General features: G+C 31.9%; 2 protein-coding genes across 2 annotated transcripts in view; both read left to right on the top strand.

The window, feature by feature from the left end:
• The window catches only part of LOC143056426 (neuronal acetylcholine receptor subunit alpha-3-like), a 40,513-nt gene extending 35,570 nt beyond the window's left edge, over window positions 1–4,943 (top strand). Inside the window, exons 4-7 of the mRNA XM_076229513.1 lie at window positions 1,047–1,091; window positions 2,041–2,150; window positions 2,391–2,923; window positions 4,294–4,943. Of these exons, the coding sequence (XP_076085628.1) occupies window positions 1,047–1,091; window positions 2,041–2,150; window positions 2,391–2,923; window positions 4,294–4,646 (1,041 nt within the window). The 3' untranslated portion in view covers window positions 4,647–4,943. The remainder of the gene's footprint in view (window positions 1–1,046; window positions 1,092–2,040; window positions 2,151–2,390; window positions 2,924–4,293) is intronic.
• A 7,662-nt stretch (window positions 4,944–12,605) lies between these two features.
• LOC143057436 (neuronal acetylcholine receptor subunit alpha-3-like) lies at window positions 12,606–18,639 on the top strand. The gene is made up of 5 exons (XM_076230741.1): window positions 12,606–12,614; window positions 15,066–15,110; window positions 16,058–16,167; window positions 16,407–16,939; window positions 18,271–18,639. Exons 1-5 carry the CDS (start codon window positions 12,606–12,608, stop codon window positions 18,621–18,623), a joined length of 1,050 nt encoding a protein of 349 aa, XP_076086856.1. The 3' UTR covers window positions 18,624–18,639.
• Window positions 18,640–25,691: the final 7,052 nt, after the last annotated feature.

Genomic DNA, 25,691 nt, shown 5'->3' with positions numbered 1-25,691 from the left:
AACCAATTAAAAGTGCCCTAAGAAAAGTGTTGCAAAGTGTGATTTACAAAAGATTTATTTTTAACCGTATTAACTCAATAACCTTATGAGCTAAGTTAAATCCATGTGACATTAACGAAACAGAACAGAATGAGTTATGCTGTGAAGAAAATCGACTGAGCATGAGTAAAAGCTTATTAGAAACAGATCGATTATGGTCTCCGAATTAGGGTATTTTCTCAAAAATTGGTGTTCTCGGTGAAAAGAAAGATTGTTTCAAAGACAAACCACTATATTTATACATCATATCACACATATTTTATTGTCTCAGGAGTTGAAGATCAATGAAATCGGTCTCTTCCTTTGGTAAGATAGATTAATAAATGCAGATAAATTATTATTACATCATAACGTTAAACTATAATCCTGGTACTTTTGATAACTATTTACACCACTGGGTCGATGCCAATGCTGGTGGACATTTTGTCCCCGAGGGTATCACAAGCGTAGTAGTCAGCACTTCGGTGTTGACATGAATATCAATTATGTGATCATTTTTATACATTTCCTGATACAAAACTTTGATTTTTTTCGAAAAACTAATGATTTTCTTGTCCCAGAAATAGATTACCTTAGCCGGACTTGGCACAACTTTTTGGAATTTTGACACCTCTATGCTCTTCAACTTTGTATTGTGTGGCTTTATAACTATTTTGATGTGAACGTCACTGATGAGTCTTATGACGAAACGCGGGTCTGGCGTACTAAATTATAATCCTGGTACTTTTGATAACCAATTAAAGCAGTTTCCTATGTAAAATGCATATAAAAAATGTATATTTTAAAAAAGAGAGATAAATTTCCCAAATGTAGAAACTAACTAAATTTGTTTAAAATATATGCATGAAAAGAAAAAAAAAGGTTTTGTTTATCCACAAACTATGATTTTTATCTGAGAAATTGCATTAATCTATTTATGATTCCGGTGCCGTCTTAGATTTGCCAGTAATATCTAAACTTATTTTGTTTAACAAATTGTGCAAAAATGTTTTGTATTTCTGTTTAAGGATTTAAAGGCACAGATATTTTCGACATCAGGATGGTTTACGGTGGTCAGTATATCTATTTACGTTTTAATATATTTCATTTGAGAACGAAAATTGTCACTACTGAAACAAGTTGGTTACTGGAATGAACTAATATACGTATGTGTTAATATGAGAACGCCAATTTAATAATGGTTCTTGTGTAGTTTTTGTACTAGGAATTTATCTTTTAGGACAAAACAAAACTCATTGATCTTTTATCATTCATCGGCTATACTGTTTTGTAATATACAACATCTATACAAGTGTTCATTGTAGACAGAATGGCAAATCTACGAATTGGATGTGTAACTAATTCATCTTATTTATATATAAGTATCTGCTATCAGTATCGTTGTTTTCATCAGTAGAAAACAAACCGTTGTCCTATTTGTTCAGTTTTGACAATCCTAGACCATCCGGTACATGTATTATATATACGTATATGAGTCTTAAAAGAATACGGAAAAGTAGAAATAAAATCGTATTGGCAATTGGCATTTTTTGTAGTATGTTTTGTCTTATAATCCTAGCACAAAAATATATACTCAGTAAGTATGACTCTATATTTACATCCCAATACAGGAGAGGATGCGACTTGGAAGCGTTTACGTTCCAATACCGACATTCATTTCGTAAAGTGTAAATTATAGATCTAAAAATTAGTTTACATGTATGCAGGAGCTCTTTTACAACACAAACAACTAATAGGATTTCATCAAAATTGGAACAGATGCTGTTATTCGTTATTCCCGGAGATTTGTAAATACTATTGCATTAATATAGGTCGTATGTATTTATGTTTAATCAGCATCGTTGAATAAGTATTATTAATTTTGTATTTTTGTTTTCATTTCTAAGGTATTGTCGTTTTTTTACGCTGCTTAGATTGTTTTTTTTTATATATAATGGTGGGCATAACTGCTGTAATTAAATGCATTTATTTAATATAACTCTACTTATCATGAAATTTCAGGTATGGAATGATAGCCGATTGGCCTGGACAAAATCGTCCTATGGAAATGTTGAATATATATATGTTCCGGAGGAAGTAGTTTGGCATCCCGAATTGATTGTGCAAAATTCGTATGTTTTTAAATAGTTTACTTCTTTATTATAAATAGTCATTGTTGCAACAAGAAATGCGATAATCAAATCTTACAAAACTGAATTACTTACTTTTTTTTATATTTGTAACGTTGGAATGCTGTCTATTTTAATATAACCAGTAAAGTTCTATTCATCTTTTAGGTCATTTACACATGAAGACGTATCATTTATATTCATTTCACACATTTTCAAAAGAACTTTTTGTTTTAATCTCAGGGTTTTGGAATTAAGAAAAAATCTTGGTGCTGAAAAAACAGTCAGAATACAGTATGATGGAGAAGTACGATGGGAACCACCAGCTGTTTTGTCCACGTCATGTGACATGGATGTCACGTTCTTTCCATATGACAGTCAAACATGTGAAATTGAATTGGCTAGCTGGGGCTTCCCTGCAGACGCTGTCAACCTGACATTCTTCAAAACTCACATAAATTTAGAAGACTACAGACCAGATGGAGAATGGGATCTAATAACAACCTCCCAGTACCCATCCGAGTTAATTGAAGACGACCTGGTGTTTTCGGAACTTTTGTTCCGAATAGAGTTAGAAAGATTACCCGGTCATTACATCATGAGTGTTATATTTCCGACCATTTTAACTGCTGTATTAACATTTGTAACATTTTTTCTGCCGCTTCAGTCTGGAGGAAAGATCGGATATATTCTGACAGTGCTTCTTGCTTTGGCAGTTTTGTTGACGTTATTTTCTGGAAGTATGCCTACAACTTCAAAACATACTTCCGTTCTAGGTAAAGTAACAGTTTTTATTAGAAATGCATGTGCACTTATTGTTTTGTCAACATATGCACCAGACTGCATAGTCTATACATTTTATTTTCCTTTTCTTATGTGTTTTGAAAAAGGTTTTGACATAGAACGTGAGTGTAAGACATATGCTTTCAATATTGTACACTATGTGCGTGAGTTATATTTCAATCTTTGATTAGAAATTAATTATTATAATTTTTACAAAAAATCCTGCGTATCACATATGTTTATTAGAAATAAGAAGATAATGTATGAGTGGCAATGAAAGAACTCTCCATCTAAGTCACCATGTGTAAATATTACAAAATTATAGGTCAAAGTACGGATTTCCAACGAACAGGAAAGCCACTAAATGCCCTAATATGACTAGTGTGCAATAATTCAAACAGAACACAAATGGTCTTACATGTATGTTAATAACAAGCGATCAACGAGAAACGCTTATGAATCACATCAACAAACGACTACCACCAAACAGGCTCTTGACTTAGGACATGTGCATACACACGCAAAATACTTACACAAAAGGATAGCATCTTAAAACAAAACGTGTAAAAAAGCTGAACAAGGCGTCATATCACAGTACGCAACGTTGTAGTAATTTGTCAACACAATATATCTTATCATTCTTAGAACACATCCATAACTAGTACTTTGATGAACAAATGTTTTCATTTGCTAATTACATAGGGAATCATTTTTGATAAAACAATATATTGAACGCGAGAAAAATCTTATAATCCTGGTACTTTTGATAACTATTTACTAACTTTTACTTAAATTGTTATTTTCATAGGCAACGTCATGCGAATTGTCATTCATTTTTCTTCTTTTTCGGTGCTTAATTTTGATGAATAAATGTCATAAACTAAATAAAAGAATGAAGACTTTTGATACCAGTTATAGATTAAAACCAGATTTAATCCACAATTTCATACAGAAGGATCTGTACATAGTTAGGAATGCGACAGTTGGGTTTTTTTTTCTAATCGTTTGATGTGTTTAGGATTTGAAATCGCCATTTGATAAGGAACATTTCGTTTTGAATTTTTCTTTGAGTTCTGTATTTTATTGTTTTACTTTTTATCAACAAACAAAATATGACTTTCACACTATGACCTTGTTCTAAATATATATCACACATCTTGCGTTAATAATTCATCATAAGTCAACAATTGTATATTATTACATGAAAAAGTAAGTACATGTATCTTCTTTTAGATTGCTGATCTCTACTTAATAGAAACTTGTTTTGTCATATATTTACTCCTCAATTGCTTACCTAACAATTTGTTTTTCCTGTTTCGAAGTTGAGGTAAACAGATTTATGTTTTCTTGTTTCTTTTTGCAGTGGTATTTCTAACAGTAACATTGGGAATGGCCTGTCTGGTGATTATCTTTACGATATTCGTCATAAGACTTTTTCATCAACCAGAACACGACAAGGCTCCCAAGTGGATGCATACTTTGGCGAGGTTATTTATGAAGTTGAAGTGCAGATTTGGACGAATAAATCATCTTGATCAATCAGAGCATGCCAATCCGACCGAAGGAGGAGACGGTTCAGAGAGTAGTGAGCCATTTAAACCCTACACCAACAAGGAGCTGGCAGAATTCTTTGATTATTTTCTGTTTGCAGTTTTCACAGTCTTTTATGTGTTTGTTTTATTATGTTTCCCAATTGTACTGAGCGCTTCAAACTGAAACGCATTAACTACATATTTTGAGGATTCATTTATTTTTTGGGGGGATAAATTTAAGTAGACTGAGGGAAAACAGTATTTCCGAGGATATTTGATTTCACGGTTTTACAAAGTATTTATACAAGGCTGTAGAAATTTTATGATTCGTTAAATATTTATTTGAGAACACCTATGCCCATGAAATCTACGTTAATTGGTATCCAACGAATAATAATGAATCCATAATATGTTTTAGTTACGTTTCGTCACTCACTGTATCACATAACATTATAGAAATCTTTATTACACATGAGTTACAAGAATATTTATAAAATGCTTAAGACAATTAAGAAATTGAGGATTGAACTCGCATTTCAAAGTTTAATTTAGTGTAGTGCTTTTATAAGTTTATGTTGCAGGCAACGAAAACCTATGTATACATATACATGCAGTTCAACCATCATTTTTTTTTATTGTGCTTCAGTAGTAAAGATTTGTACGAAGTTATCACTTCGTGGATTTCTTTCAGGATCATGTATTTTGTATATACATTTTGTACATGTATAACAAAACACTAAAAATCACTGTTTGGTTGTTTCGAATCATTATGGATATGTCTTTACGAGCATACACATGTCTGCTGTCAAACATGAAATCATCTGAATATAAATGATATACTTAATATGAAATACAAGTTAGGTATATTGTTAACCTTTTTTATTTTTACTTTTGTTCCTAAATTATTTTAAAATTTCTGTCCATATACCCTCATATTCAGTTGCATTCTTAATATTCAGCACGCCATTAATTGTTTATTTGTTCTTGTCCTGAACAAGCATTAATATATTTGCCACTGGATGTTAAGCAAACAACAAATAATCAAAATCAATCAAACAGTATCTTGTTTTAGTGCCTTTTTAGAATGCATTTAGACTGAATGCCATGTTGGCATTTTCGTTGTGTTGATTTTATTATTCTTAAGTGTTGAATCCCCCTACTTAACACTCTCCTCGGTGAATTTTTAAGTTTTATATGCTATGAAGTGTGTTTTAATAACTATTTAATATGTATGAGTTCTATTTTGTTGTTTTTTGATTTTTTTCTACATAGATATTTTTGATTTAGTATTGCTACTTCCCTATTGATGCCATGCTGACGTATGGTTTGACTCCCATGTTTGACATCATGCTGACGTATGGTTTGACTCCCATGTTTGACATCATGCTGACGTGTGTTTTTATGCCCCACCTAAGATAGTAGAGGGACATTATGTTTTCTGGTCTGTACGTCCGTCCTTCCGTTCATCCGTCCGTCCGTTCGTTCGTTCGTCTGTTCAGTGTCAGGTTAAAGTTTTTGGTCGAGGTAGTTTTTGATGAAGTTGAAGTCCAATCAACCTGAAACTGAGTATATATGTACCTTATGATATGATCTTTCTAATTTTAATGTCAAATTATACTTCTGACCCCAATTTTACGGTCCACTGAACATAGAAAATATAGCGCGAGTGGGGCATCCGTGTCCTGGGGACACATTCTTGTTATTTATGTTTTGACATAATGCTGACGTATGGTTGAATTTTCATTTGGATGCTATTCTGACGTTTAGTTACACAAAACCCGTTGTATTTTGCTGACGTGGAATTCAACTAACAAATTCCCACCACAATATTCACCTGCGGTTTAATTTCTTTTTGTATACCATGCTGATTTAAAGTTTAACTGTCCCTATCAAAACTATTATTACGTACATGTTTGTTCCAGTGATATATGTACCATGCTTGGATATATTATATGAGTATTGACACCGTGACCCTGTCAGTATTTTTTACTTTAATTGTTTCTAAAAAACTACCTATCTGATGATATGATAATATATATGATATATAGTCTAAATGTGCTCTTTTGTATTAACCATAATGATGTATTGTTTTGAAAAATTATTTAACTAGATGTACTATAAAATAGTCTGTTATAATCAGTTGTTTGTGGATTAGACAATGTATTCATCGAATAATATAATTTATTTTATATATTATAACAAGGGCCATTTTTTTTCCTGTCTTTCGATTTAAAATTTTAATTTATCTTTAATATGATATCTTATTCCAAATTTTCAACTTGCCATAGATTGTTATCTTTTCTTTGGAGATATGGAAATTATTGAATGCAGTTTTGATGGTATGTCCATCGTGTACACATTTTGATTGTATATGTGTAGATATTTTGTCCTGATTTATAAATAAAAACTATTTTTAATACTTAGAATTAGGTTTGATTGGTCTTATATTACATTGCAGATGTATTGGAATTCACCTGCTGACTTTTCATGATTGTTATGACTTGTAAGATTTCACCTGACCCTGAAATCATATGGAAACTTATATTTTCTTTTGACATAACGATAACTCATCAAATGCACACAAAACAAGAAGATTGATATACATTTGAGAATAGAAATGTAGAATGAGTCAAAAAGACAACAACCTGCACAAAGAGCAGATAATATCCAATGGCCACCAATGGGTCTCCAACACAGCGAAAAACTCCCGCATCATGATGCGAGCTTCTTGCTTCCGACATAATACGCCCATTTGCAATGTTACAACCTCCCTTACATTTGTCATTGAAAATAAAAAAATACAAAATTTGTTTATTGTCGGAATATGCATCATTTATTTGTATAAGCTTTAAGCTAAATGCGATAGAAATCCTTTTTAGCTCACCTTGCCCAAAGGGCTAAGTGAGCTTTTCGCATCACTTGGCGTCCGGCATCGTCCGGCGTCGTCCGTCGTCCGTCGTCGTTAACTTTTACAAAAATCTTCTCCTCTGAAACTACTGGGCCAAAGGAGTAGGTCCGGTGAGGACCGATTTTGGACTCAAATTTTATGTTCATCTGACGAAAGATTTTGACCACTTTTTAAGCACTTAAGTGTCTATTTTATTTGAATTAATTAGTTAATGTGAAAGATTTTAACAGATTTAGTCATTAAAAACGATCCGATTCAAGCTCAAATATGAAAAATCTACCTAATATGTCGAAAAATGTCACTTTTCAGATGGTTTTTGGTAAAAATGAAAATGGCCGCATCCGTGTTCATCCTCAACCTTTATATATGTTATGTATTATCATAAAATACAACTTACATTTCAATATTAAGGATGAATATAAATGCGGCCACTTTCGTTTTACATGAAAACCGTCTAAAATTTAACTAAAATGCTAGAATTATGAGGATTTTAGTAATTTAGCATGATTTAATGGTGCTAGTACCGGATATATGTGCATTGTATTGTCAAAAAACAGCCCATATTTATGTAGCAGAAGCATTCTACTGTCCAATAAATAACTAAAGGTTTACATTTTAACAATTTTGTAAAACTGCTATATTTTGGGGCCAAAAAGGGGTCTTACTGAACCTACTCCTTTAACCATACTTGGTCACAATCATCATTGGGGTATCTAGTTTAAAAAATGTGTTCGGTGACCCAGCTAAATAACCAAGATGGCCACCATGGCTAAAAATAGAACATAGGGGTCAAATGCAGTTTTTGGCTTATAACTTTGAAACCGAAGCATTTAGAGCAAATCTGACACGTAGCTGAATTGTTTGTTAAGTCAAGATCTATCTGCCCTGAAATTTTCAGACGAATCGTACAACCTGTTGTTGGGTTGCTGCCCCTGAATTGGTAATTTTAAGGTAATTTTGCCTTTATATGGTTATTATCTTGAATATTATTATAGATAGAGATAAACTGTAAACAGCAATAATTTTCAGCAAAGTAAGATCTACAAATAAGTAAACATGACTGAAATGGTCAATTGACCCCTTTAGGAGTTATTGCCCTTTATAGTCAATTTTTAACAATTTTCATAAAATTTGTAAATTTTTACTAACATTTTCAACTGAAACTTAACTGGGCCAAGTTCATTATAGATACAGATAATTGTAAGCAGCAAGAATGTTCAGTAAAGTAAGATGTACAAACACATCACCATCACCAAAACACAATTTTGTCATGAATCCATCTGCGTCCTTTGTTTAATATTCACATAGACCAAGGTGAGCGACACAGGCTCATTAGAGCCTCTAGTTTTTTTAGCGAGTACAAACACATGTTTTATTTTCTTACAATGTACAGTACGAACTAATGTTTTAGTAGACAATTTATAGTTCACACAGGAAAACATGTATCTCTATTTTACCGACGTTACTTTTCAATAAAATCGACGGCATTTTAACGGGGACCACAAAGTAAACTGTCACATAAACAATGAATGTATCCGTTCGCTTCAAATAGAAGCAGGATAAGTATGCGTATCCTGTTTTGTATTTATATAGTAAAAAATGTCGACTGTAAGATACAAGTCCTTTCCCAGCACTCGAAAAAAATAAACATTGTGATTCAGCCGACAAAAAATGGTTAATTTAAATCAATTACTCGTAAGTTATGGACATTTGGTGTAAAATTGGTAATCAAATATTCCTAATCTATCTTCCCGCATGTTCATTTTTAGTTTGCATAAAGGACTGTCAAACTATTAAACAACGTTTCTTACGTCTATATTTTCGCGGAGCATCGGACTAAAGCGTATGAAAGCATCGCACTTTTTTTTTTTTTTTTTTTTTAAGACTTGAAATACATTTATTGAAAATCACCTGAATACAACTTTCCTTGTATAACCCAGTTAGAATACACAAAAGGCCCTGTGTTTACAATGATCCAACGTCCAGCGATAAACGGTGGACTCTATTATAAAAAAAAAATCTATTTTATATTTTTTCCATACATAAGTTATACATTCATATTAATTACACAGATTGAGTTTGCGTATAAATTATTCACAATATTCTACCAGTAAATAAAATACATCAAAAGTCCCCCAAAACACACTACAATCTACACAATAACTTACCTTTACTTATATAATTGACATTTTATGTTTTGTACTTTTAACACCTGGATTACATTGTTATGTGTCGGTCAGTGATTTTATAGGTCACATGCTCGACCTTGTAAATGCGTGTATTGTATATTTCTATCGTTGGGTGTATTATGTTTTAAAAAGGAAAGGAAAGTAAGTATTATTACGTCACTTACTAATGTATATGATTTATTATAAGTTTTATTTCAGCTGCAAAATTTTCATTTTTAGATGATAATGCTTAGTCCATAGATTCAATTAAACTGCACAGTTCCCGTTTTGCATATGCTATCAATTGACTGGAAGTAAAACTTTTAGACTGATATTTGATTATATTCCTACATTTCCAAATAATCCATTTAACTGTATTCATAATCGTATTAGTTAGGACATTGTACTTTTTGTTGTAATCGTACATTCCTAGTATGATAAGTTCTTCGCTCAATGGAATATATACAGTGTTATTAAGTACATTATATGTTTTAAGCGCATCAAAAATGTGTTCCCAAAACAACCATTATAATGTTACAGCTGTGAAAAAGGTGTGTGAGAGTTTCGTTTTCTGTTTTACAAAAATGGCATTTGCCATTATTTGATTTGCCGATTCTAAATAGTTTTTGCTCCGTATAGATAATGTTATGAACAATTTTCCAGCTAATTTGATTTGCTTTCCTAGAGGACATACTTTTATCTAAATTTATCAAGATCTCTTTCCACGGTAATTTCGAATTATACTGAATATTCCATTTTATTTGACAGTTTGGAACTATATCTAAATTTAACGAATATTGGATTAATTTCAAAGATATATCATTTGGGATTACTACTTTATTCTGTTTATCGTAAAATTCAAATGTATTTTTTTATGTAATACTCATTTTTGAAGATGATATCTAGCTGGAAATGGCATTGAATACTATTTCTCACTGGAGGTAGCTTTTTATAAATAAAGACAAATTAAATTAAATACATACATGATATTAACATATCATTCCCAATTTCCTTCGCTTTGGTAATTTTTAAGCTTTATCATTTTGTGATTCTTCCAAGAGGAAGTACTGTACATGTCATGATATAGATAAAAAAAAACACCATTAAATTCCAAATTCATAACTAACAAATATTTAATTCCGTCTTGGATGATAAATGGGAAAAAATTTCATATGGTCTAATGACAATTCAAATTGAACACACAGATGATTGAATTTAATTGATTTCTTTGTGACTTATTGGAAAAAATGGCAGTCTTAAGGACTTCGGAGAAGGTATCTACCCGGAAATATCATTGAATATTATTTCATAAAGGAGATAAATTTTTTTTTAATTAAGAGATAATAAATTAAATGCGTTATGGGATATAATTTTCTAATTGAAATAACTATAAGAATCGACTTCGCGTTGGTTTTTTTTCTTCATCAAAGCCCTTTTTGATATTCGTTCCAGGCGGTGGTACTGTCAGCCTATATAAACGCAATTCATTCCAGATTGAGGATCCAAACATTATCCATCGACTTATGTGAACGGTTGCTAAATACTTTACCGAACTATAAAACAGATTGAGAAATAATTCACTATACTTGCTGCTTGCGGCTTAACATCTCAGTTGGAAAATGAAGTCTGGAGGACTCTGCGCACGAAGAGGAGTTTTTGTTTTGCTTATCTTCATAGGTAAGTTGGAGGGTAGTACCACAGTGGGCATGTTTATTTAATTTGATCATGCAATTAGCCATTTGTTTTAAATGACAGGTATTCCTAAGCATTTGGACGATAAATGTCAAAAGCAATCGATTTATAATTTTATAAGGTATTTTTTGAAATCGATTACTATTTAATCACTCTTATTCTTGTATAGACTACTTTTTAAAGTAACGTTAACATGTCTTTTCGATAGCTTTAAATTGCATGTTACAAAATAAGATATTTTAACCAAATTATGGCGCTTAACTCCCATCTCATTTTATAGACGGACATTTCATAGTTTTAGTTTGTATTTGTACAATTATAATAACATTACTCAATCCTATTCCATTAAAACAATGGATAATCATATAATTATATCCTTGATCTATTTGTATATTAAGCAAATATATATGGGCTACACATACGCAATTGAATCGTATTGAATTCCATTGATATGATACCAGAATTCATGATAAAAATATATATTTTTGAGTCCGTTATAGGTTACTTTTATTGTGTTTTACATATTAATTTGATAAGGTCTTATATTAAACAGGTGTCTCCTGCATACCTTGCCCTCCAACATATGATACATCTGATTACCGTTGAACGTTAAGTGAGCGACTGTTGATGTATCATTTACTGTACGCGGTTTTATTGACCTTTTGTTCGTTTTTATGAAGAAGAGATGGTTGACATCCTTAAATGCTGGATTCAGCTTACTGCGTATGCGTATTTAAGTCGTACGTTGTTATTTTTAAAACATTAGTATGTTTTATTGTTTAAAAAGTTTGTCTTAATGGTTAAACTTTAATAATGAGTTGAATAATGATGTCAAACTAATTTTGGATTCTTGTTTTGGCTTGACATAGATACATACATACCAGGTGTTTGTTGGCTCTTTAATTCAAACCATCTTTTCCCCCAAAAAACACACTGATCATTAACGATATACAAAAATCAGTTATACTCATACATGTCATATGTTCATGTGTGCATATTATTTAGCCAGCTTTCAGTAAATAAAATAATAGATATCCTTTTTCTAGATTTATTGATGCATTCGACAGCATACACTGTGAGCGACGCAAATGATATCCACACATTGTTATTTAATCAGACAGTATCTGGTTACAATAAACGTGTCCTACCAGACTACCCGGTAATTGTAAGTGCAGAATACAACTTGCTGGCTGTGAATGCTTTGGTAAATATATTTATTTTCTCAATTTTTGTTTTCTCCGATCTGCAAAAGTACCACGACTCACAATTCTCTGAATTATTCAAATCCAACAGTTATTTGAAATAATTTTAATTATAAAGAAAATTTCAAAGGTTCGAGTTCTTTAAATAGTTTAGTTTTGGATGGACTAATTAGATGTTGCAGGTAATGTATATTGTAACAAACATGCAATTGTACAATTATAATTGGCATACACTTCTGAAACAAATTAAAGCACATAACTATTTACTTGCTTTGTAAATAGTTATCAAAGGTACAAGGATTATAATTTAGTACGCCAGACGCGAGTTTCGTCTACATAAGACTCATCAGTGTCGCTCATATCAAAATATTGATAAGGCCAAACAAATACGAAGTTGAAGAGTAAATGCAACAGTAGTATACCGCTGTTCAAAAACATTGAGGATACAAAATTCCAAAAAGTTGTGCCACATACGGCTACGGTAAATGCGTTACTGCCGTTTCCTTTTTATTTTATTTTTTCATCAGGAAACTGGTAGATATAATGTTTTGTCTCTTTAAAGTTATTGTGAAACTATTTATTCTAGAAGCGGTGCGAATCAGGTGTGGGTATTTAATTATTTCAGTGATTCATTAGAGTACATTCAATATAAGTCTCTCTCATCTTGCAATTGTTTTAAAACATTTGTCATTTCTATCCTTTACACAATTATTCCTCATTCCTAACGAAAGAACACATTTACAAAATTGTTCCTGCTTTGTTTAATAAATGAGAACTGACAACATAGGTACATGCATCTTGTATAAAGAAGGGATACATCGTACTTGATTTATACAAAAACAAGAATGTGTCCCCAGTACACGAATGCCCCACTCGCACTATCATTTTCTATGTTCAGTGGACCGTGAAATTTTGGTAAACCCTCTAATTTGGCATTAAAATTAAAAAAGATCATATCATAGGGAACATGTATACTAAGTTTGAAGTCGATTGGACTTCAACTTCATCAAAAACTACCTTGACCAAAAACTTTAACCTGCAGCGGGACAGACGGACAGACGGACGAACGAACGAATGGACGCACAGACCAGAAAACATAATGCCCCTCTACTATCGTAGGTGGGGCATAAAAATCTTTGAAACTGAAATTATAAAGATGCTTGTTTTTTAGATCGACAACTTATTTGTTTTATTCGGTGGAGGTATTTGTCAACTTACAATGTGCAAACGGCATTCCTTGAAAACAAACGTGTTTGTCTTATTCCTTTATTAAAATGAAGCTGATGTCAAACAGGAGCTTCTTTGGAAGAGTGAAAAGAACTCACGTTTCGCTATATAAATGATGTTCTTTCACCAAATATTTTAAAGTTTGTTCACGATGTTATACGCATCTAATCCGTCGAACTTGAAATACAATGTAGAACAAATACCGTCAAGTGTGCTTCATATCTTGCAATACATCTAAAAATTGTCAAAACATGTTAGTAGGCAAGTGTTGTTACAAAGAGTGTAGACATGGTAATAAGATGATCACAGTAAGGATTTGGACACGGTTTATGCATTCAATTATATTTCTTTATAGAAACGAAAGTAATGAACAATACTAAACACCCCATTCATCTCGGTTGGAAAAAACAATTAAAAGTGCCCTAAGAAAAGTGTTGCAAAGTGTGATTTACAGAAGATTTATTTTTAACCGTATTAACTCAATAACCTTATGAGCTAAGTTAAATCCATGTGACATTAACGAAACAGAACAGAATGAGTTACGCTGTAAAGAAAATCGACTGAGCATGAGCAAAAGCTTATTAGAAACAGATCGATAATGGTCTCCGAATTAGGACATTTTCTCAAAAATTAGGGTTCTCTGTGAAAAGAAAGATTGTTTCAAAGAAAAACCACTATATTTATACATCATATCACACATATTTTATTATCTCAGGAGTTGAAGATCAATGAAATCGGTCTCTTCCTTTGGTAAGATAGATTAATAAATGCAGATAAATTCTTATTACATCATAACGTTAAATTATAATCCTGGTACTTTTGATAACTATTTACACCACTGGGTCGATGCCACTGCTGGTGGACATTTTGTCTCCGAGGGTATCACCAGTCTAGTAGTCAGCACTTCGGTGTTGACATGGATATCAATTATGTGATCATTTTTATACATTTCCTAGGAATAGATTACCTTAGCCGGACTTGGCACAACTTTTTGGAATTTTGACACCTCTATGCTCTTCAACTTTGTATTGTGTGGCTTTATAACTATTTTGATATGAACGTCACTGATGAGTCTTATGACGAAACGCGCGTCTGGCGTACTAAATTATAATCCTGGTACTTTTAATAACTAATTAAAGCAGTTTCCTATGTAAAATGCATATAAAAAATGTATATTTTAAAAAAGAGAGATAAATTTCCCAAATGTAGAAACTAACTAAATTTGTTTAAAATATATGCATGAAAAGAAAAAAAAAAAAGGTTTTGTTGATTCACAAACTATGATTTTTATCTGAGAAATTGCATTAGTCTATTTATGATTCCGGTGCCGTCTTAGATTTGCCAGTATTATCTAAACTTATTTTGTTTAACAAATTGTGCAAAAATGTTTTGTATTTCTGTTTAAGGATTTAAAGCCACAGATATTGTCGACATCAGGATGGTTTACGGTGGTCAGTATATCTATTTACGTTTTAATATATTTCATTTGAGAACGAAAATTGTCACTACTGAAACAAGTTGGTTACTGGAATGAACTAATATACGTATGTGTTAATATGAGAACGCCAATTTAATAATGGTTCTTGTGTACTTTTTGTACTAGGAATTTATATTGAAGGACAAAACAAAACTCGTCGATCTGTTATCATTCATCGGCTATACTGTTTTGTAATATACAACGTCTTTACAAGTGTTCATTGTAGACAGAATGGCAAATCTATGAATTGGATGTATAACTAATTCATCTTATTTATATATAAGTATCTGCTATCAGTATCGTTGTTTTCATCGGTAGAAAATAAACCGTTGTCCTATTTGTTCAGTTTTGCCAATTCTAGACCAACCGTTACATGTATTATATATACGTATATGAGTCTTAAAAGAATACGGAAAAGTAGAAATAAAATCGTATTGTCAATTGGCAATTTTTTGCCGTATGTTTTGTCTTATAATCCTAGCACAAATATATATACTACGTAAGTATGAATCTACATTTACATCCCAAAACGGGAGAGGATGCGAATTGGAAGCGTTTATATTCCAATACCGACATTCATTCGTAAAGTGCAAGATTATAGAACCAAACACCAGTTTACATGTATGCAGGAGCTATTTTACAACACAAACAACTAATAGGGTTTCATCAAAATTGGAACAGATGCTGTTATTCGTTATTCCCGGAGATTTGTAAATACTATTGCATTAATATAGGTCGTATGTATTTATGTTTAATCAGCATCGTTGAACAAGTATTATTAATTTTGTATATTTTTTTCTGTTTCTAAGGTATTGTCGTTTTTATACGCTGCTTAGATTGTTATTTGTATAATGGTAGGCTTAACTTTTGTAATTAAATGCATTTATTTAATATAACTCTACTTATTATTTGAAATTTTAGGTATGGAATGATAGCCGATTGGCCTGGACAAAATCGTCCTATGGAAATGTTGAATATATATATGTTCCGGAGGAAGTAGTTTGGCACCCCGAATTGATTGTGCAGAATTCGTATGTTTTTAAACAGTTTACCCTATTATAAATAATCATTGTTGCAACAAGAAATACGGTCATCAAATCTTACAAAACTGAATTACTTACTTTTTTTTTTATATTTGTAACGTTTGATTGCTGTCTATTTAACTATAACCAGTAAAGTACTATTCATCTTTTAGGTCATTTACACATGAAGACGTACAATTTATATTAATTTCTCTCATTTACAAAAGAACTTTTTGTTTTTATCTCAGGGTTTTGGAATTAAGAAAAAATCTTGGTGCTGAAAAAACAGTCAGAATACAATATGACGGAGAAGTACGATGGGAACCACCTGCTGTTTTGTCCACGTCATGTGACATGGATGTCACGTTCTTTCCATATGACAGTCAAACATGTGAAATTGAATTGGCTAGCTGGGGCTTCCCTGCAGACGCTGTCAACCTGACATTCTACAAAACGCACATAAATTTAGAAGACTACAGACCAGATGGAGAATGGGATCTAATAACAACGTCCCAGTACCCATCCGAGTTAATTGAAGACGACCTGGTGTTTTCGGAACTTTTGTTCCGAATAGAGATAGACAGATTACCCGGTCATTACATAATGAGTGTTATATTTCCGACCATTTTAACTGCTGTATTAACATTTGTAACATTTTTTCTGCCGCTTCAGTCCGGAGGAAAGATCGGATATATTCTGACAGTGCTTCTTGCTTTGGCAGTTTTGTTGACGTTATTTTCTGGAAGTATGCCTACAACTTCAAAACATACTTCCGTTCTAGGTAAATTAACAGTTTTTATTAGAAATGCATGTGCACTTATTGTTTTGTCAACACATGCACCAGACTGCATAGTCAATACATTTTATTTTCATTTCTTTGGTGTTTTGAAAAAGGTTGTGACATAGAACGTGAGTGTAAGATATATGCTTTCAATCTAGTACGCTATGTGCGTGAGTTATATTTCAATCTTTGATTAGAAATTAATTATTTCAATCTTTACAAAAATTCCTGCGTATCACATGTGTTTGTTAGAAATAAGAAGATAATGTATGAGTGACAATGAAAGAACTCTCCATCTAAGTCACCATGTGTAAATATCACAAAATATAGTCAAAGTACGGATTTCCAACGCACAGGAAAGTCATTAAAGACCCTAATATGACTAGTGTACAATAATTCAAACAGAACACAAATGGTCTTATGTAAATAACAAGCGATAAACGAGATACGCTTATAAATCACATCAACAAACGACAACCACCAAACAGGCTCTTGACTTAGGACATATGCATACACACGCAAAATACTTACACAAAAGGATAGCATCTTAAAACAAAACGTGTAAAAAGCTGAACAAGGCGTAATATCACAGTACTCAACTTGTAGTAATTTGTCATCACAATATATCTTATCATTCGTATAACACATCAATTACCAGTACTTTGATGAACAAATGTTTTCATTGGCTAACTACATAGGGAATCATTTTTGATAAAACAATATATTTAACGCGAGAAAAATCTTACTCACTTCTACTTAAATTGTTCTTTTCATAGACAACGTCATGCGAATTGTCATTATTTTTTCTTCTTTATCGGTGCTTAATTTGGATGAATAAATGTCATCAACTAAATAAAAGAATGAAAACTTTTGATTCCAGTTATTGCTTAAAACAAGGTTTAATCCACAATGTTACTACAGGAGGGAATTTCTGTACTAAGTCAGGAATACGACAGTGTTTTTTTTCTATTCGTTTTATGCGTTTAGGATTCGAAATCGCCATTTGATAAGGAACGTTTCGTTTTGGATTTTTCTTTGAGTTCTGTATTTTATTATTTTATTTTTTATGAACATACGATATATGACTTTCACACTATGACCTTGTTCTAAATATATATCACATCTCTTGGGTTAATAATTCATCATTAGTCAACAATGATATATTATTGCATGAAAAAGTAAGTACATGTATCTTCCTTTAGATTGCTAATCTCTACTTAATAGAAACTTGTTTTGCCATATATTTACTTCTCAATGGCCTACCTAACAATTGTTTTTCCTGTTTCGAAGTTGAAGTAAACATATTTATGTTTTCTTGTTTCTTTTTGCAGTGGTATTTCTAACAGTAACATTGGGAATGGCCTGTCTTGTGATTATCTTTACGATATTCGTCATAAGACTTTTCCATCAACCAGAACACGACAAGGCTCCCAACTGGATGCATACTTTGGCAAGGTTATTTATGAAGTTGAAGTGTAGATTTGGACGAATAAATCATCTTGCTCAATCAGAGCATACCAATCCAACCGAAGGAGGAGACGGTTCAGAGAGTAGTGAGCCATTTAAACCCTACACAAACAAGGAGCTGGCAGAATTCTTTGATTATTTTCTGTTTGCAGTTTTCACAGTCTTTTATGTGTTTGTTTTATTATGTTTCCCAATTGTATTGAGCGCTTCAAAATGAAACACATTAACTACATATTTTGAGGATTCATCTACTTTTGATTGATATTAATTTTAGTAGACTGAGGGAAAAAAGTATTTCCGAGGATATTTGATTTCTCGGTTTTACAAAGTATTTATACAAGCCTGTAGAAATTTTATGATTCGTTAAATATTTATTTAAGAACACCTATGCTCATGAAATCTACGTCAATTGGTATCCAACGAATAATACTGAATCCATAATATGTTTTAGTTACGTTTCGTCACTCACTGTATCACATAACATTATACAAATCTTTATTGCATATGGTTACAAGTACATTATTTATTGCTTAAACTTAAGCTGTAGTGACAATTAAGGAGTTGAGGATCGTTATCGCTTTTTGTAGTTTTTATGTTGCAGGCGACGACGAACCAATATGTCCATACGCATGCAGTTCAACCATCATTTTTTTTTATTGTGCTTCAGTAGTAACGATTTGTACGAAGTTATCACTTCGTGGATTTCTTTCAGGATCATGTATTTTGTATATACATTTTGTACATGTATAACAATACACTACAAATCACTTTTTGGTTGTTTCAAATCATTATGGATATGTCTTTACGAGCATACACATTTCTGCTGTCAAAAATGAAATCATCTGGATATTAATGATATTTTTAATATGAAATACAAGTTAAGTATATTTTTAACCTTTCCTATTTTTGCTTTTTGTTCCTAAATTATTTTAAAATTTCTGTACATATACCCTCATATTCAGTGGCATTCTTAATATTCAGCACGTCATTAATTGTTTATTTGTTCTCGTCCTGAACAAGCATTAATATATTCGCCACTGGATGTTAAGCAAACATCAAATAATCAAAATCAATCAAACAGTATCTTGTTTTGTTGCTTTTTTAGAATGCATTTCAGACTGAATGCCATATTGGCATTTTCGTTGTGTTGATTTTATTATTCTTAAGTGTTGAATCCCCCTAATTAACACTCTCCTCGGTGAATTTTTAAGTTTTATATGCTATGAAGTGTGTTTGAATAACTATTTAATATATATGATTTCTATTTGCTGTTTTTTTGAAGATTGCTACTTCCCTATTGACGCCATGCTAACGTATGGTTTGACTCCCATGTTTGACGTGTGTTTTTATTTATGTTTTGACATAATGCTGACGTATGGCTGAATTTTCATTTGGATGCTATTCTGACGTTTAGTTTAACAAAACTCGTTGTATTTTGCTGACGTGGGATTCAACTAACGAATTCCCACCACAATATTCACGTGCGGTTTAATTTCTTTTTTTATACCATGCTGATTTAAAGTTTAACTGTTCCTATCAAAACTATTATTACGTACATGTTTGTTCCAGTGATATATGTACCATGCTTGGATATATTATATATATATTCTGTTTATGCCACTATATATATTTTAAACATGAGTATTGACACCATGACCCTGTCAGTATTTTTTACTTTAATTGTTTCTGAAAAAACTACCTATCTGATGATATGATAATATACATGATGTATAGTCTAAATGTGCTCTTTTATATTAACCATAATGATGTATTGTTTTGAAACCTTATTTAACTAGATGTACTATAAATTAGCCTGTTATGATCAGTTGTGAATTAGAAAAAGTTAAATAAAATATATATATATTGTTACCTTTTCTATGGAGATATTTAAATTATTTAATGCAGTTTTGATGGTATGTCCATCGTGTACACATTTTGATTGTATATGTGTATATATTTTGTCCTGATTTATAAATAAAAACTATTTTTAATACTTAGAATTAGGTTTGATTGGTCTTATATTACATTGCAGATGTATTGGAATTCACCTGCTGATTTTTCATGATTGTTATGACTTGTAAGATTTCACCTGACCCTGAAATCATATGGAAACTTATATTTTCTTTTGACATAACGATAACTCATCAAATGCACACAAAACAAGAAGATTGATATAAAATTGAGAAGAGAAATGTAGAATGAGTCAAAAAGACAACAACCTGCACAAAGAACAGATAATATCCAATGGCCACCAATGGGTCTCCAACATAGCAAAAAAATCCCGCATCATGATGCAAGGTTCTTGCTTCCGACATAATACGCCCATTTCCAATGTTACAACCTCCCTTACATTTGTCATTGAAAATAAAAAATACAAAATTTGTTTATTGTCGGAATATGCATCATTTATTTGTATAAGCATTTAGCTAAATGCGATAGAAATCCTTTTTAGCTCACCTGGCCCAAAGGGCCAAGTGAGTTTTTCTCATCACTTGGCGTCCGGCGTCGTCCGGCGTCGTCCGTCGTCCGTCGTCCATCGTCGTTAACTTTTACAAAAAACTTCTCCTCTGAAACTACTGGGCCAAATTTAACCATACTTGGTCACAATCATCATTGGGGTATCTAGTTTAAAAAAGTGTTCGGTGACCCAGCCAACTGACCAAGATGGCCGCCATGGCTAAAAATAGAACATAACGGTCAAATGCAGTTTTTGGCTTATAACTCTGAAACCGAAGCATTTACAGCAAATCTGACAATGGGTTGAATTGTTTTTAGGTCAAGACCTATCTGCCCTGAAATTTTCAGACGAATCGTACAACCTGTTGTTGGGTTGCTGCCCCTTAATTGATAATTTTAAGGAAATTTTGCCATTATATGGTTATTATCTTGAATATTATTATAGATAGAGATAAACTGTAAACAGCAATAATGTTCAGCAAAGTAAGATCTACAAATAAGTCAAATGACTCAAATGATCAGTTGACCCCTTTAGGAGTTATTGCCCTTTATAGTCAATTTTTAATCATTTTTCGTAAATCTTAATTATCTTTTACAAAAATCTTCTCCTCTGAAACTACTGGGCCAAATTAAACCAAACTTGGCCACACTCATTACTAGGGTATCTAGTTTAAAAAATGTGTCTGGTGACCCGGCCAACCAACCAAGATGGCCGCCATGGCTAAGAATGGAACATAGGGGTAAAATGCAGTTTTTGGCTTATAACTCCAAAACCAAAGCATTTAGAGCAAATCTTACAGGTATATAATTGTTTATCAGGTCAAAATCTATCTGCCCTGAAATTTTCAGACGAATCGGACAACCCATTGTTGGGTTGCTGCCCCTGAATTGGTAATTTGAAGGAAATTTTGCTGTTTTTGGTTATTATCTTGAATATTATTATAGATAGAGACAAACTGTAAACAGCAATAATGTTCAGCAAAGATCTACAAATAAGTCAACATGACTGAAAAGGTCAGTTGACCCCTTTAGGTGTTATTGCCTTTTATAGTCAATTTTTAACAATTTTATAAAATTTGTAAATTTTTACTAACATTTTCAACTGAAACTTAACTGGGCCAAGTTCATTATAGATACAGATAATTGTAAGCAGCAAGAATGTTCAGTAAAGTAAGATGTACAAACACATCACCATCACCAAAACACAATTTTGTCATGAATCCATCTGCGTCCTTTGTTTAATATTCACATAGACCAAGGTGAGCGACACAGGCTCATTAGAGCCTCTAGTTTTTTTTAGCGAGTACAAACACATGTTTTATTTTCTTACAATGTACAGTACGAACTAATGTTTTAGTAGACAATTTATAGTTCACACAGGAAAACATGTATCTCTATTTTACCGACGTTACTTTTCAATAAAATCGACGGCGTTTTAACTGGGACCACAAAGTAAACTGTCACATAAACAATGAATTTATCCGCTCGCTTCAAATAGAAGCAGGATAAGTATGCGTATCCTGTTTTGTATTTATATAGTAAAAAATGTCGACTGTAAGATACAAATCCTTTTCCAGCACTCGAAAAAAATAAACATTATGATTCAGCCGACAAAAAACGGTTAATTTAAATCAATTACTCGTAAGTTATGGACATTTGGTGTAAAATTGGTAATCAAATATTCCTAATCTATCTTCCTGCATGTTCATTTTTAGTTTGCATAAAGGACTGTCAAACTATCGAACTACGTTTCTTACGTCTATATTTTCGCGGACCATCGGACTTAAGCGTACGGAAGCATCGGACTTTAGCGCACATCATCGCACTTTAGCATGACCATCGTACTTTAGCGTCCCCATCGCACTTTAGAGTACTACAAACGTACATACTAAACACTATTTTCATTAAGAAAACGGTCATTGGAGATCAGTGATAAACCACAATAAGGATATTTTGACAAATTATAATCAATTTATCCGAAAGGCTTTATGATGTGCTTATGTAATGTTTGTTCACTATATGACTCTCTATGGATCGTAAAGCTAATAACTATTAATTACTTTTTTTGGTTTATTTTATCCTGTATAAATCTTTCTTTAATTCTAACTAAAAACTGTTAGCATGTTTGGCATGCCACAAAACCAGGTTTCAACCCACATATTTTCCTTTAAAAATATCTTGTTCCAAGTCAGGAATATGGCCATTGTTATATTATAGTTTGTTTCTGTGTGTGTTACATTTTAACGTTGTGTTTCCGTTGTTTCGTTTGTTTTCTCTTATTTTTTAATTTGAAATCTCATTGCTATAAGACGTGTCACGGTACTTATCTATCCCAAATTCATGTATTTGGTTTTGATGTTATATTTGTTATTCTCATAGGATTTTGTCTAATGCTTAGTCCGTTTCTGTGTGTGTTATATTTTAATGTTGTGTCGTTGTTCTCCTCTTATATTTAATGCGTTTCCCTCAGTTTTAGTTTGTTACCCCGATTTTGTTTTTTGTCCATGGATTTATGAGTTTTGAACAGCGGTATACTACTGTTGCCTTTATTTAGATGTGTAAAGTAATAAATATATGCAAAACACGTAATTTTCAATACTATTTGGTGAAATCCCCCGTCACTTTAAGACACATTGCATAAATTAAGGGCCTGTTATTTTGTTAAATCGATATTGCTGATTAAGGTATAAAATAAGTAAAGCAATTTCGGATATCTTTACGAATTGAAACAGATCAAGTCTCGAACATCTTTACATGCACGTAACAAACTTAATGGTCAGTTGTTGATGTGCTTTATATGTGTTTCTCGTTTCTTCATTGTATATAAATTAGACCTTTGGTTTTCCCGTTTGTATGATTTCACACTAGTCATTTTGGAGCCCTTAATGACTCGCTGCTCGGTGTGAACCAAGGCTCGGTGATGAAGACCGTAATTTAACCTCTAATTGTTTACTTTTACAAATTGTGACTTGGATGGAGAGTTGACTCATTCGTGCCCATACCACATTTTATATCTATGTAACAGAAGATGAATCGACAAATGCTTTTAGATGCAATTTATTTTTGACGTTTTTGTTATTATTTTCTTTAGTTGTTTCTGACAGTCGGCATTTCACATGTTTCAAAGTGTGTTCATCTAAGTCTACGGATATGAATTGCTTCTATTGATTAGTGCTAATTCCCCGGATATGACGTATATTAATAAAGGTAACAAAACGGGTTTCACACCTTGAGCACATACTGTAGCCCATTATTGAAAAACCCAGGAAATAACGTTTTGTTTTTCTTTGCATTTGCTTGTTACTATGTAAAGTGAGTATGAGTGATAGAAATTGATTAACCGATGTGTTTTTTTTTAATATTTCATTAATTAATAACGTGAATTATACGTAAAATTATTCATTTAAAAACACTACTGGTTTTTATTTTGTAATATAAAATCCCCTTAATTCATCCTACAACGTCTTTGTTATCAAAAAGAACGAAACAGGAAAATGAAATATAATATTTGAAAAGCTCTTTCAAAAACAGTATCTAGCATCAAATGACTTGCATATTAATTCTTCTAGGAGGTAACTACTCATAGAAAAAAATGACACCCTAATGGAAATTGATAAACATGTAATTGTAAGGAAGTAAAAAATATATTTTAACTTCTGAGTTAAATTACAAAAAAGCAAAATATATTTCTATAAAAGTGCCATTTAAATATTTAACAGAAAATGGAAATAAGATAATATTTCTCTAATGAGATGTTTATATTTATAAATATAGATTAATTAAAATGTTGTTTTGGTAACTCGGTTTTGCGGTCAAACAATGATATGTTACAATTCAAGCTATATAAAGCTGTGTGCGCTAGATTTATCATTTAAGCATTATCCGTTGATTACTGTAGACGTTTGTTGTAGTTATAAACACAGTTCGATTCATTTGAAGTCGGAATTCTAATCTTATAGATTGATACTTTGAATGAAGCGGACATCCATGATAGAAACGATATAAAATAAAGTTACTTCCATTTATTTCTATAACTCTATCGAAATATCATAAGAACTGATAACTCAGCTAGCTGCATACGTATTTGGAAAACAATGTCTAAAAGATACTGCACAAGTGGACTGTTATTTTTACTTATTTATATAGGTAAGTGTAGAGAGTACTACTTTAACATTTCATGTGTAATTCATTATATCAGGAGGCATAAAGAATAAGTATAAACGAAATTTTGTTAGCTGTTAATTTTATACTTTAACAAACATTTTTCTTCTTCAAATAATTGACCAATAAGAACCAAAGCTACTCTCAATTCTTTGAATCGTTACTAGTTTGAACATAAGTCCGATGATCCTGATTGTCAATCTCCATGGTTACCAAGGCTTAAAAAAGATTATAGGGGGTAGCCCGCAAGTATTTTCTGTGGTGTGTTACCTATGCAAGTAATCAGAATGAGTTTTCCATACTGTCTCTTTGATAAAAATTCTTAAAGGAGTTATTGTCTTAAGGTGGACTATAAATAATTCAGATAGCTTTTTAAAATGTTGTTCTTCAAAAATTACAAGTTCAACGTATTTTATGTATTTTATGACAAAAAATATAGTCGCTAAAGAAACTCTCAACAGTAACAATGATATGTAAATAAAGATCTACGAGAAGGAAATATAGCTGAGATTGTCAAGTACTGGTGCATATCTTAAATAAGAAATTATAATTTAATAACACAATAGGTAAAGAATTTGAATAGCAGTGTTTAGTAATTTTCAAATAACATCTATTCCAAAAAGGTTTATGTATTAAACGAGCCAAAAAATCATGCAGTCTATGCTCC

This window comes from Mytilus galloprovincialis, chromosome 13 (assembly GCF_965363235.1).
Source record: "Mytilus galloprovincialis chromosome 13, xbMytGall1.hap1.1, whole genome shotgun sequence".
NCBI classification, from domain to species: Eukaryota; Metazoa; Mollusca; class Bivalvia; order Mytilida; family Mytilidae; genus Mytilus; species Mytilus galloprovincialis.
This window is presented reverse-complemented; position numbering and strand designations above follow the sequence as displayed.